The 15,105-nt window shown below is 36.4% G+C and overlaps 1 protein-coding gene across 1 annotated transcript; it reads left to right on the top strand.

The window, feature by feature from the left end:
• The first annotated feature begins 6,525 nt into the window (after window positions 1-6,525).
• On the top strand, window positions 6,526-12,469 carry LOC121321029 (toll-like receptor 7). Its single transcript, XM_041259938.1, is given in 3 exon segments — window positions 6,526-6,730; window positions 9,202-12,318; window positions 12,320-12,469. Coding segments are annotated over 3 exon segments (3,180 nt in total). The 5' UTR covers window positions 6,526-6,727; the 3' UTR covers window positions 12,380-12,469.
• The last annotated feature ends 2,636 nt before the right edge of the window (window positions 12,470-15,105 follow it).

Here is a 15,105-nt window from a genome sequence, read left to right on the forward strand (position 1 = left end):
CATTCAGGAAGAGGGCGGCGTTAAGGTACCTGGAGTCATCGCCCTAGTACAGTGAGCAAAGTTTCATTCACAACAGGAGCTGCGGGCTTCCTACTGAATGGTTGGGCAGTTCATCCCAGGGACAGTCGGGAGCCGGCCATTCAGGAAGAGGGCGGTGTTACGGTACCTGGAGTCATCGCCCTAGTACAGTGAGCAAAGTTTCAGTCATGAATTGGAGGAGACGTGATTGAACTAGCTATCGGAGGGGGCGGGGCTTAGGGTACTTTAGGGGGACGTGACGCCGTAATCGGCTCCTTTGTTGTGGTTAATGGGAGGAGACAAGGACGGGACCTTGAATTAAGTGTGGGTTCATTGAGAAGTGTTGTTTGTTTTGCCAGACGGCTGATACGAAGCTGGAGCTGCAATGAGAAGCCCAGATCTGAACGCGCACGAGCACCAGCAATCAGAGCACCGCACCTGCACCAGAGCACCCAGTTTGGAGACGTGTTTTCTGTGGTTATTATTTCGGGACTGCAACCCCTTTGTTTTGTAGCTGGTAATACCCATTGCTGGGTAGAACCAGCTTTATTATTTTGAGTCCAGTTTTTGCTGGCAATACCCATTGCTGGGTAGAGCCAGCTTTATTATTTGAAACCCGGTTTAAAAAGGGCATTAAAAGAAAACTGACCGGTAAACTTTGTGTTTGTCCTTTGTTGGAGCACCTCAAATCACCTATACACCGGAGCACTACAAACCACTTTGCCACACAGCTGTAGATAGCACTTCCAGTTTTTTTCTACTTTATTGTCAGAATCAATAGCTACAGTATAAAACTGTAATATTAAGGTCAACAAATGAAGGTTTAATCAAGCATCCTCCATTATGAATGTTTTCTATTTATGGAAAATATGACAATGACTTGACTGCTTATTTGAATGTTATACTGTTTTTTTTTTTTTTTTATATTATTCACATTGTGTATTAATACTATAGCAATAGTATTCACATTCTATATTATATATATATATATATATATATATATATATATATATATATATATAACATACCTGTGTGTGTATTCGTGTGTATGTGTGCACACATACATACACACACACAGTGCCTTGAAAAAGTATTCAGCCCCTGTCCCTTTTTTCACATTTAAGAGTCTCACAGCCTGGGATTTTGATGCATTAGATTGGGGATTTTTATTTATGAGTAACACATTCTTCTTTACAGAATTCCCCCCAAAAAGAAAGAAAATAGTAAACAATAAAATAATAAAAATTAAAAAACTGAAATGTCATCATTTTTTAAGTATTCATCCCCCTGGGTCAATACTTGGTTGAACCACGTCTAGCAGCCATTACAGCCAGTAGTCTTTTCGGATAAGTCTCTATTAACAATGGACTGCACTGAGCTCCGAGGGACGTTCAATGCCTTTGGAAATGGTTTTGTACCCTTCCCTAGATTTATGCTTCTCTATAATCACATCCCTGACTTGCTTAGAATGCTCTTTCGTCTTCATTTTGATTCTTTCTTTTGAAAGTCTCTAGTATACTGTGAGACCATACAGACAGAGTGGTATTTATCCTCACAGATTAATTTAAAGCAGGTGATCCACTAATTTCTTACACAGGTGGAGTCCATCAACACATTGTGTGACTTGTTGAGGTAATATATTGCACCTGAGCAAATTTAGGCTTTCAATAACAAAGGGTATGAATACTTTTTTAATCTGATAATTTCGTTTTTCATTTTTAGTAAACTGTTGAAAGCTTTTTGAATTTTTCTTTTGATTTGACATGGTGCTCATGGCTTTGTAGATCAGTGGGAAAAAATCCTAATTTAATCTATTTCAAATTCTGAATCTGAGACTCTTAAATGTGAAAAAAGGGATGGGGGCTGAATACTTTTTCAAGGCACTGTATATATATATATATATATATATATATATAGTAGTGATCTAGGTTAACGCAGGCAGGTGCATCACACAGGACTAGGCAATCCACACACAGGCGGAGGGCGGGAGCGAACCCAAGACCGCTCGGACTAAAGCATAGCGCCGATACCGCTGTACAAAAGAGCCGAAATACTTTAAATTTTATATTGGGCAAACTAAAAGGCGTTTAGCAGACCTGTTTGTAGAACACTTAAGAAGCATTTGAATTAACACTACTGCATTTCCAGTAACTCATCAATTCAACAGTGATGGTCACACTTTGTGATCAAAGATTACTTGGAAACAAAATAAATTAGAGTTTATCTTCAAACTGGGAACTTTGGAACCTTTGGGAATCAATATTGTATTCTAATAATCATCCATAGAATTTCTTTATAATTACAATTCTTGAACAACAACAAGTTTACTGGACTGTGTTTACTTTTCTTTTTAAACAGCTGAAGAAGGGCTTTTGCCTGAAATGTCCTGAAAATAAAAGATTTTTTAATCTTTTAAACATTTTTTTTAAAAACCTTTTCTTTCATATATATATATATATATATATATATATATATATATATATATATATATATATATGCGCCCTCTTTCAGGTCCTGTACAAGGTATTCTTAAAAATGTTCCCCGTTGTATTGGCCCTCTTCATTCACCTCTCTGACTTGAAAGGCCAAAAATGTCACCAGTTTTATATTGGCTGTTGATATTAGCTCATTATTAATAATGACTGAGCTTGGACTATGATATCATTATAGCTCATGATACACTGACCCAGAAGTCATTGATTGGGTCTTCGGGGGACTTCAAATTAACCTAGAAGGGAAAAGTGGCACAGAATGTTATATTTCCCCAACAATCACGTCTCACAACAAGAAGATTGTTTTAACACACTGTGACAAAGTGCCCGCCCCTGTGTCTATTTTTCTGTTATATGTTGTATATGGTGTATAGGCATTGGTGCACGGGATATAAACGTGTCTGTGTTTCACGTGTGTTTAAAAATGTATAATTGTATTTAAGCACGGGATTGTACAACACTTCACGTGCATTTAAAGTAGTTAATATGTGAGCACGAGGTTGCACATAATTAATTCACGTGCTGGGATTCAAGTGAATAATTAATTGGTAATTGAATCCCAGCACAATAGTATATATAGATTCACGTTTTACTCACTGGGGGGGTTGTTGGGTGTTCAGTGAGTAGGGAACAGGAGAGAGAGGAGGCGAGAGAGTGAGAGTGAGAGTGAGAGTGAGAGTGAGAGTGAGAGTTAAGAGTAGGACCAGCACGATACTTATTTATTTAAACTCACCGTGTTTGTTTAGTATAGTCGAGTAAGAGTTAAGAGTTAAGAGTAGGACCAGCACGATACTTATTTATTTAAACTCACCGTGTTTGTTTAGTATAGTCCGTTTTGTTTGTCTTTTTGTTTTGGTGTAAAGTGCCGTGTCCTGCCCTTTGTCTGTTTAAACCTTTTATTTGCAATAAATTGGTGCAAGCAAGCATCTTCATCATTTCACCTCATCTGTCTTGTCTTTGTGTATTCATTTTCTGGTTCTGACGTCTCCACTCAGCCGTCTTTGTGACACACACGTGTAAAAAATGGTTATTTCAAAGTAACTTCACATGTTGCACGCAAAAGGTTTTTTGATGTAAACATAAATGTGAATGTGATCATATTGCTTCAGAAGAATTCTAAGTATTTGCAGGTGATGAGGAGGCTAAATAAAACAGCTATCCTTGAGTCATGCACACTAATATTGTAGGAAATGCTTTGGCTAATCAGAGAGCCATGCACTGTATGTTGTTAGCTTTGGTGGGGAAATTAATAACATTAATTGTAGCAACCTGCTTTATAATTTCAAAACAGGTGTTGAAAACAAATATAACTTGTTTAGTTTTATTCTTTGTTGTTTGGTTCTAGTTTTGTAAAATTATTTAAGTGTTTTAATGTTTAAAAAAACAAAAAACAAACAAAAAAAATCAGTACATTTATTTAGTTAGATTTTAAACCTTGCCTGCATTTTTTAAAGAAAGAGCACAATTCTGTGTATATAACACAGTCAGTATTTTTTTCTATTATTAATTAAAGGATTGTCTACAATTGAAATCATAATAACTAACCCTACAGTTAAAACTCCCCTCTGTATGTTAACGGATGGCTGAATGGTGTGGTGGTTGTGAAACTCCTTTTCTGTTTTTATGAAAATTTCTGAAACTGTTTCTTTTGGGTTTCACTTTCATGTGACTGGGAAATCAAAACTCACTGACTTTGAAAGCAGAGCAATATATGTAAGCATTTATGTACTGTATACATTGATTTATACAACGCTCAAGGTTTGTTTCAGACAACGCAGATAGCCATTCACCTACTACTATTATATCCAAAACGAGGCAAAAATGAAATACTCAAGCAGCTTCACTTGCTAACCTCCAGAATAATTACGCTTGCAGTACTTAATATATATATATATAGAGAGAGAGAGAGAGAGAGAGAGAGAGAGAGAGAGAGAGAGACAAGTTTTAGCCATATAAAAGGTAAAACAATACTGCAGGTGGGACAATACTGCAGGTGGTTTAAATATGTGTTACTCATGCACTGGGCTCAAGTGAAATGAGCTTATTGACCCAATAAACTTTGAGAGGAACAAAAACCAGAGACCACACTTATATTGGGATAACAGCTTCCTTTGGAGAAACTATATTTAATGAAGAACATGCCACGCTTCTATTCAGAATGCATCTCATTCTTAAAAAACATTTTACAATTTACAACTGTAAATTGTTTATACCTTTTGAAAATGTCATCCTGTTTTATTTAATTAAACTTTGCAAAAAAAAAAAAAAAAAAAGTAGTTCTGTGACAGGACGGCCGTGAGTGGTGACGTCAGGTCAGATGCAGTAACTGAAAACACACAGGCAAGTACTGCAGTCCAAACAACGCGTAGTGCGCCATTTATTTAAACACAAACGAAAATAAATAAAATAAGTTAACAACAAACACTTTGCTCACTGAGCACAAAACAAATCTCGCACACAAAACACAGGTCCAGCTGGGCAGTAGCCTTCACGGATCCTATGTATTATTTTTAAATTCTCGTGCTCATTCTCATTCTTTCTTTCTTTCTCTCTCTCTCCCTCTCTCTCTCTCTCTCTCTCTCTCTGCAAAGGCTGGGTCTGACAACTCAAGAGCTCTGGTCGAGATCGAAGATTGAGGACAAATTGATATGGTTTGACAGGTGTTTAAGGCCTTTTTCAAATGCCAATCCATCCTGCTTATGTGGTTACAATTTTTTTTGAGAACTAACAAACTCACTAAATACTTCTAACAGTTTTAAGCAAAAATGCACCTACTGCAAGTAAAAATGATTATAATGCATGTGTTTGGTTATATATGAATGATAGGCTTATTCAACATTTTAACTAGAATAAAAATTAATTTCAGAAAGCTAGCAGCTAAGTTAAACATGCTGACCGGATTCTGTTCTCCAGCATAAATATACTGTGTGATATTACTTCAGAAGCACATTACTAGACCACATAGCTGGTCCTACTACTTGGCCAAGCAACACTTTGGTTTTTAACTGATGAGAAATGCATAGTCTAGATGGCTATCACTGGGTACCAACTTATTTTCAGAAAAGGGCCGCTCGCTTTTAATTCTTATCTTGTGAGAGTACTAGAATTCTCATGGTAAAAGAAAATATGCTTTAGCAACAAAGACAACACTTGCTGACATAACTCAAAGGTGCTTTACTCAAAAGTTTTTTATTCTTAGCTGTAAAAGTACCATGGTACCAGGCAAATATGTTTTAAGTAGGCAAAACTCCCTGACAGAACAGGCGTTCTAACTTAAGGGCTCCTCACTTTTATAGTTTTTTATCTTAAACAAGTGAGAGGAACTCCATAGTGCAGGAACAAATTATTTGTTTTTAGAGAAAACCTCATATATCCTTATCTTAGAAGTGGTACCAAAACATATATTATTCATTTTAGAGATAAAGGCTGTCTAACAAACCAGAGGTTTTAGGCTTAATTAAGACTTATGATGCACAAAGGAAGAGAAAAAGTCTATAAATATGGGAGCAAAATGGTAATGGTAAAACATATTAAAAAAACATGGCAAACCGGGGTAAACTATGGTAAATGCATAGTATTACCATGGACAAAGCATGGGGCACATAAAAAAATACCATGGTTAGCTTTTATAAGGGTGAACTTATGGTCACGAGATATGAAAGAAAACTTTCCATATGTCAGTGGTAAAAACTGTCTGATGTGACACCTTTACAGCTGGATGCACCTAGGGAGACAATGAAAAAACATGTTCAGATAAAAAACCAAAAAGCTATACAATGCTTTGTTTTCTGTAATTTTTCTTACCTTTATTCTCACACTGGGAAAAAAGCTGAAACAAACTGTCTATTTATTATCTTTATCTTTGTTTAAATTGATCTACAGTATAAGACAATCAGCTTCAGATGTGTTGCTATCCTGTATATGAGGGTTTGGATATTTGTGTCACTGAGGAACTAGTGGTTGCACATTCACTTTCTATAACAGCTTTACTGTGCAGTTCAACTTCAAAGCAGACTGAAGAATGTGCTCAAATTCAAAGAGTGGAGACCAACCGGGACCTTTATATCTTCATATATCTTTATATCTTGCTTCACCAATGCCTGGAGATAATATTGCATGTCGCTGGCAACTTTCGGTCAGACAAAGAAAATCCTTTAAAGAGGACAACTGAAAAAAAAAAAAGAAAATAGTTTTTACCTGATTTACAAACAGCAAAAATGGTAAGTACCACTTCCATGTAGCTTATATTAAGTTATATATTATTACTCTTAACTCTTCTGAATGTAACACAGGATTTCATATTAAAGAGTAGACTATAACACATTTGCATGTATTTGATCAAAAATACTATTATGCCATGTGAACATAACTAGGTAGAAATTAAATATTCAGAAAATGTACAGCTATGGCCAAATGTTTTGCACCAACTAGAATTTTAGGATTGAGACATAATTTAAAAAACTATATGAACATAATTTAGATCTTTTATTATTTCAATTTTTGCCAGTTCTTCATTAAGTATATGGAAAACTACAAAGCAGTATGAACATGTTAACGTAACATCATTGGGCAGGTTTCATTCGACTTTGTAAAGTAACATTAGTAAATTCTATAGGGTGATGCAAAACTTTTGGCCTTTAGTGCCTTCAAAGGTTTAATGATGATAAAGGCAATAGCCAAAATGTTTATTTAGTTGACAAAGGGGTCGATTTCATGAAGCTCTACCCACCCAGGATAAGTAGCATCTGTTGACGGTTATCCCTGGATTACTCCAGAAATGAGGATTCCCTGATACTTTAAAATAGTTTCCCTTTAGTTTCAGAACTTTACATTTATAATCTATCATTAAGTGTGTTTGAAGTTATGAATTTTTTTAAAAGTATATATTGAAAAAATATGGTGGTTTGTTATCACTGTTAACCCTTTTTGATATATATTGTGACAAAGCTCCTCAGTGTTATTAGAACTTGCACACAAATGAAGTGGGAGACTAACACAAATTAACACACACAACCGAAAGTTCCTTCCAACAGGACGGTATCTGTATGTTTATTTCCTGGCCTGGACTGCACCAGGCCGGGCGCTTGGTCGATGATAGCAGTGTTCAGTTCACAAGTCGGGTTCTCAATAAATCAAGGTCAAACAGCCAAAAGGGAAATCCAAACAGTTCAGGTCATACACGGTAAGTCAAGTAAACAAAATCAATATTTGTCTAGCACCACACAACTATGACTCCACCAACCTTCACCTCTCTCTCTCTCTCTCTCTCTCTCTCTCCACTTCCTGGTGTGGCTTGACCCCTTTTATGTGAGTCAGCCCCTCCCTGTAACCCTGCACTTGCTGTTGGGGATTTTAGTTTTTTCCAGGGCGGCCATTTTATGACTTGTAGTCCCCTACCTGGCCACCCCTCGTGAGAGGGCAGAGCCCCTTTACTAGCTGTGCCCTTATATCCCTGCTGTTAATCACCGGCCCCTTTGTTTGCCACAATATATATATATATATATATATATAGACACACACCCCTTGTTATATCACTCATCGCTGCGGATTCGGATATATTTTACATCAAACTGTGCATGCCTTAGCTGCAATATACATAGACAATTTCACTTAGAATTACTGTTTGTTTTGTTTTGTACTGCACATCACAAACTAAAATATATAGAACAATAAAAAAAAAAAAAAACATTAATATTGTACTGTTATCATAGACATACTCATTGCACAATAACAAAAAAAAAAATATCTACTTGCTGAAGCTGTTTTTTAAGCAATGCACTAGAAAAAGTCACAGGGCAGTGACGTCAGCTCCCTAGAAACAAGCCTCCTATATTGGGAATGGATTCTTTCAATGCAGTGGGTTTGGGCATTTGAGAAAGGAGAGGAAGATTCATGAAATTAATTGGAGACTTAAGTTGATGAGAAGCAGTTACCCTCCGCGGTAAGAATTAAATCGGTGTGCTGCTTTTTATACGAAAAATGATAGAAAGCGGGTTGCGTAGAGGATTTGAACCCTGATGCCCACGATAAAATGAGGGTGGTTGTATAGTATATGTTATTAGCCTTTTTATTAGCCTTTTTGTTTTTCTATGGGTCTCTCACTGTATATCGAGTGGGTAGTGTATATAACATTATATATATATATATATATATATATATATATATATATATATATATATATATATATATATATATATATATACCAGGTCCAATATACATTACAAACGAGGTGAAATAGTGCACAGTTTAATTTATTGACTTGGATTGGTTATTCAGAACTCAGAACTAAATGTCAACAACTCTGAATTAATTGAAGAGTAACCTTTACCCAATAAATTACAGTGGCATGCTCCATGCTCTAAAAGAATCCAAGAGGTAAATAAACCACTTAAGAGTAATAGTAAAAGTCATTATATTTTTTAGACATCCATGTCTAGTCATGTGACTAAGAGTAAGATAACCTTAACTGTGGAAAGATTGATCTTCCATTGTATTCACTTCTGTGTGCTTTTAAAAAGGGAATTGATGCAGCAGCTGTTTTTGCAGCATTGTTTGCAGAAATATAGTGGTATTTATAAGGTAGTTCCCATTACTCTAATATCTACAAAGCAATCTGATGAAATAAATTGTATGTGGCCTGTGCTATTTAAGCAGATAGCAATATAATAATATGTTTTTTCTTTCATTCCAGATTTTTTGGAACAGCTCATTGAGTTGGACGACCTGCATCCTCTTTTTTTGCTACAGTGTTTCAATGCTCACTGCAACCAGCTGGTATCCCAAAAGCCTTCCTTGTGATGTGTCTGTGAAAAGAAATGGAACAACCGTCTTAATTGATTGTAATGAACGTAAACTTACAGAGGTGCCAAAAGGATTTCCAGCAAATGCCACAAATTTAACTCTCACCATTAACCATATACCAAATATTTACAAGACATCCTTTGCTGGACTTGAGAACCTCACTGAAATTGATTTCAGATGTAACTGTGTGCCTGTTAAAATAGGACCCAAAGATCATGTGTGCACCAAAAGTCTTCATGTGGAAGATGGAAGCTTTTCCTCACTTCCAAATTTAAGGTCACTGTACTTAGATGGAAACCAGCTCTCCAAAATACCTAAAGGCTTGCCTCCCAACTTGCTGCTGCTAAGCCTTGAAGTAAACAAGTTTTCTGCAATTTATAAAGAAAACCTCTCAGAATTAACAAACATAGAAAAGCTCTACTTGGGACAAAACTGCTACTACCGCAATCCATGCAATGTTTCTTTTGATATTCAATATGGGGCTTTCTATGACTTGAAGAACCTTGCTTTATTATCTCTCAAATCAAATAATTTATCTCAAGTTCCTCAGAACCTACCCCCAAGTTTAAAGGAGCTTTACCTATATAATAACAGGATTCAACACATAGCTAGATATGATTTCATAAACTTGACTCAACTGGAAATACTCGATTTGAGTGGGAACTGCCCTCGATGCTACAATGCCCCTTTCCCATGTACTCCATGCCCTAATAATGCCCAAATTAATATTGATCTATTTGCTTTTGACATGTTAAAAGATCTGAAGATACTACGCCTTCATAGCAATTCTCTTGAGACAGTCCCTTATCAATGGTTCCGACATACAGGAATGCTAAAAATTCTAGCTCTTTCCTCAAATTATTTGGCTAAAGAAATTGTAAAAGCCCAGTTTTTGATGAATCTCAGCAAGCTGGAAGAGATAGATTTATCATTTAACTTTGAGCTACAGCACTATCTTCCATTCCTAAGTCTTTCTGAATCCTTTTCTAAATTAATCTCGCTCAGAGTCCTAAGAATCAGGGGTTATGTTTTTAGAGAATTAAGTGAAGCAGCCTTTGAGCCGTTGAAAAAACTTAAACAACTGGAAATTATTGACCTCGGAACCAACTTTATTAAATTGGCCAACCTCAGTATCTTAAGAGAGTTACAGGCATTTCAAATCATTAATCTTTCTGATAACAAAATATCACCTTATTCTAGCAATTCACCCTATGTTTCAAGGTCTTGTTCAACTGCAAATACTACCAGGGCTCCATTGGGAAGTAGGACACAGTTCTACTATGGAGATGTCCGGGGGATTCACTATTTTAAGTATGATGAGTATGCACGCAGTTGCAAGTCCAAGGACAAAGAGGCTGGTTCCTTGAATTCGATTGTTAATAAAGATTGTAGTCGGTTTGGAAAAACACTGGATTTAAGCAGAAATAATATATTTTTCATTAACCCCACAGAGTTTAAACAGCTTGGTGACCTTAGATGTCTCAATCTATCAGGCAATGCCATGAGTCAGTCTTTGAAAGGCTCTGAGTTCTCTTACCTTTCTGGACTGGAGTATTTAGACTTTTCCAACAACCGCATTGATTTAATGTACTCTACGGCATTCCAGGAACTGAAAAATTTGAAAGTTTTAGACCTCAGTCATAATAACTTTTACTTTTTGTCAGAGGGGATAACACACATGTTGAACTTTACCAAAAACCTGCCTAAACTTCAAACTCTACTGTTAAACTATAATAAAATTTCCACCTCGACGAACACAGTTATGGAAAGCCATTCCCTGGAAATATTGGAGTTCAAAGGAAACCGTCTTGATGTTTTATGGAGAGATGGAGACACAAGGTACAATTATTATTTTAGAAATTTATCTAACCTAGTCCAGCTTGACATCTCTTACAACAGCCTTAATTTTATACCTCAACTGGTTTTTAAAGGCATGCCATCAAAACTTCGTGAGCTGTACTTGAACAACAACAAGCTGACGTCTTTCAATTGGGGAAAGCTGCAATTGCTCACATACTTACAAGTCCTAGACCTCAGCAATAATAAACTAAAGACTGTTCCTCGTGTGCTCTCCAACTGCACCAGAACTCTCACCAAAATGATTTTGCACACAAATCAAATCCCAAAGCTCACCCAATATTTCCTCGAAGATGCTTTTAGCCTTAAATATCTGGACCTAAGTTTTAATCAACTCCAATTTATCATGAAGTCTAGCTTCCCAGAAAACGTTGTCAATCACCTGGAAGTCCTACTGTTGAACGGGAACAAATTTATGTGCACGTGTGATAATCTATGGTTTGTTATGTGGATTAACCAAACGACAGTCAACATTCCCCGCCTGGCAACAGATGTGACCTGTGCAGCTCCTGGAGCCCAAAAAGGCCGCAGTGTCCTCTTCATTGATCTTCACATATGTCAGCTCAACTCTCTTTCCATCATACTACACATCTTGTCAACATCAATCATTCTCTGCCTCCTTGTGATTTCAATTTCAAGTCATCTCTTTTACTGGGATGTATGGTACAGTTACCACTTCTGTGCTGCAAAGCTCAAGGGATATCAAACCTTGTCCTCGCAAAGCAGCTGCTATGATGCATACATTGTGTATGACAAGAAGGACTCTGCGGTTTCTGACTGGGTTTTAAATGAGCTGCGTGTCCATATGGAAGATAATGGTGACACCAGCTTCCAATTATGCCTAGAGGAAAGAGACTGGATCCCTGGTCTTCCAATCATAGACAATCTTTCCCAGAGTATCCAACAGAGCAGAAAGACTGTGTTTGTACTAACCAACACATTCCTCTCAAGTGGGAACTTCCAGACAGCTTTCTACTTGGCTCATCAACTACTTATGGATGACAAGTCTGACGTGATTATCTTGGTTTTTCTTGAAAGATCGCTTCAGAGTTCCAAGTATCTAAGACTTCGAAAGAGACTCTGCAGAGGCTCTGTCTTGGAATGGCCCAAAAACCCTCAAGCCCAGTATTATTTTTGGCAGTGTTTGAGGGAACGCATTGGCTACAGAGAACCATACACAGTATAACAGACTCTTCAGAGAGACTCTATAGTTGACTATGTCTTTTTATAGCAACATAGCATGCTAAAAAATATATTATTGTAAAATACTAATGAAATAACCAAAATACATATTCTTATTCATGGCAGCTGATATTAATAAGGAATTATATGTATAACAATTAACACAATTTTTTACTGATAAATGATGACTATGCATGTGCTGGGCGAAATGCAAAATAAGATTAAATATGTACTGAATTACTGAGGAACACAAATGTAAAAGTCACTTTTCCTTTTGTAATCTGTTATGTGTTATGACACTGTTGTCCATTCCTAACCATTAATAATGGTATAGTCTATCAACTGTATTTCTGTGTATATATATATACACTATGGTTTTTGTGTTAATGTGAATCTGTAGACATTTTAAAAAAGTGCTGCCATGCTTGCTTACACTACTACATCAGATCATATTAGTGGAACTCCTGTAAACATTACAATGTCATGCACTTATTTGTTACATTATAATTTAGACATTTAAATTAACCGTTCAGTATTCAAGACACATACAACAGAATACAATACAGAAAGCAAGTAAAATACTTTATTTTGGTCAATGGTACCTGGAGTTTTCAATAGCGGTTGTCTAAAATATCAGTAAAATATAGTAGGCTCTTAGTTATTGTTATTTTATTAGCCACTGTATTTTTACATTGAACTACATGAAAATAAAAAAGGAATAACTGAATAACATATTGTCGCAGGCTGGTGAGTGGATAGAGGCCCAGAGACAGTCTGGAGTTCAGAAAAATAACTATTTTATTATAAACACAAAAATGAAAGGGCACAAGGGTCAAAACAAAGCGATTTAAACACAAATAAAGCAAAAATACACTTACAAAAATAAAAGTTTCCAGGCTGGGCAATGCCTTCACTGGATTCAAAACATTCAAAAATCACACACACCAAAACACCAACCTGCTTCCTCAGCTCCCTCTTCCTAAATGAAAAGCAGAGGCCTCCTTTTATGTCAGGTGGCTGGGCACTGATTGATCATTAATTAAACTAATCATCTAATCAACCCCAGCCACCTGAACACAATGAACCCAGGCAGGTAGGGGAATTTAACCCCATCCCTGCCAATTTCTAAAGAGCAGAGCTGTGCTCTGCCACACATATATATTTCATATATATTATGCATTTGGCAGAGTGCCTCTTTGGAATATATTTAGACAGTTTACAAGTGTTTCATGAATACCAGATTGATATTTTTCATTACATCTTGAAGAAAATGTCCCAGTGTATCTTTATAATGTTGAGTTGATAATGGGACATGGAGTGGACAGTAAATGTTTTGTTTTTTGTTTTTTTGTTTCACAGTGCTGGGAGCAAAGCCAAATTTGCAACTCTGACCTTGAGAAGTTATATATTGCTTATTCACAGTATAGTGCTTTCTTTTAACAGTTTCAATAACATGTAAATAAGTAACAACTGAAATTCCTGTTTAAAACTTTGAAGTGAAAATTGTAAGGAAATTAATCAAGGTAAAACTATGCAATAAACAGTTCTAAATTATAATATACATATTATAATGCTGCCTGTATAACTATAGGAGCTACTATCTACATGTATTAGATAGTATTCAACCTCTACTGAAGATAATAACTCATTAAGTACCAAATAACATTTTCTTTGAAAAACTCAGACCACAAGCTGTATTTATGCAATTTGATAAAATTAATATTTTCTAATAACATTTTAAATTAATATTTCTTCACAATATTAATATTCCTTAGTTTTGGCTACAAACTGCTGCATTTCTGTTTTGAGGAAAGTCAAGTAAGACCTGCCCATAATCAGACCAGTGAAATGTCATGTTGGTTATGAAGCTCAATACATAGCAAATGGAGATTTAGCATCACTGTGGGAAGGAAAACAGCAAGAATGTGTCATTTTTAAACTTCAGTTTCTTATTTTATATTGAGGAGTGTGGCAAAATGGCTGGTGATTGTTAACAGGTGTAGAGGTGATGCAGTGCTGAAATAATCACATACAATTGTAATCCAGTAGGAAAGTGGTTTTAATTATAATCTGGGTCTGGCGACAAAATAATAAATCCTAGCAATACACAACGATGTGTACTGCAAGGAGATAACAACAGGGTTACAATCCCAAACAACAATCACAGGCTTATCTTCCCCACAATAATACGACGCACGGTCACCAATCCTAGGTGGGTGTGGTCGTGCTCGTGGTAGGTGATAAACAATGTTATTTCGTGACTATTGGTGTAATGATGATCTGGCTTGTACTGACCAAAGCAACAGCTCCGGATACGTGTTAGCTGTCTGGTGGTTCAATAACCACAGACAGTTACTAACAGACAATACAAACAAACACAACACTGACGAATGTTCTTTTACGTTTCTCCTATTATTTCTCCAGCAGTCACTACTGCAGCTCTTTCTCAGTCCTTCCAGGTTAAAGCGCAAACCCAAGTGAAGGAAAAGATTAGCGTTTCTCTGGTCACTTTTATACTACCCCCCATGATCTCTTGGTAAACGATTTCAGCTGTGTCTTTTGCTTGCAGCTGCTACCTCGTTTACCTTCCGGGTCAATATGTTCCTGCAACTCTCGCTTCCATCCAGGCTGACTGACTTCCTGACCTCGGAAACAAACTGTCAGGCCACCCTGTCCAGATACTTCTCCTTTTGCTATTTAGCACCCTCACAGGAGATTTACAATCAGAACTCATTGTATTTCTATCACAGGAGTC

This window comes from Polyodon spathula, chromosome 9 (genome assembly GCF_017654505.1).
Source record: "Polyodon spathula isolate WHYD16114869_AA chromosome 9, ASM1765450v1, whole genome shotgun sequence".
In the NCBI taxonomy this organism is placed as follows: Eukaryota; Metazoa; Chordata; class Actinopteri; order Acipenseriformes; family Polyodontidae; genus Polyodon; species Polyodon spathula.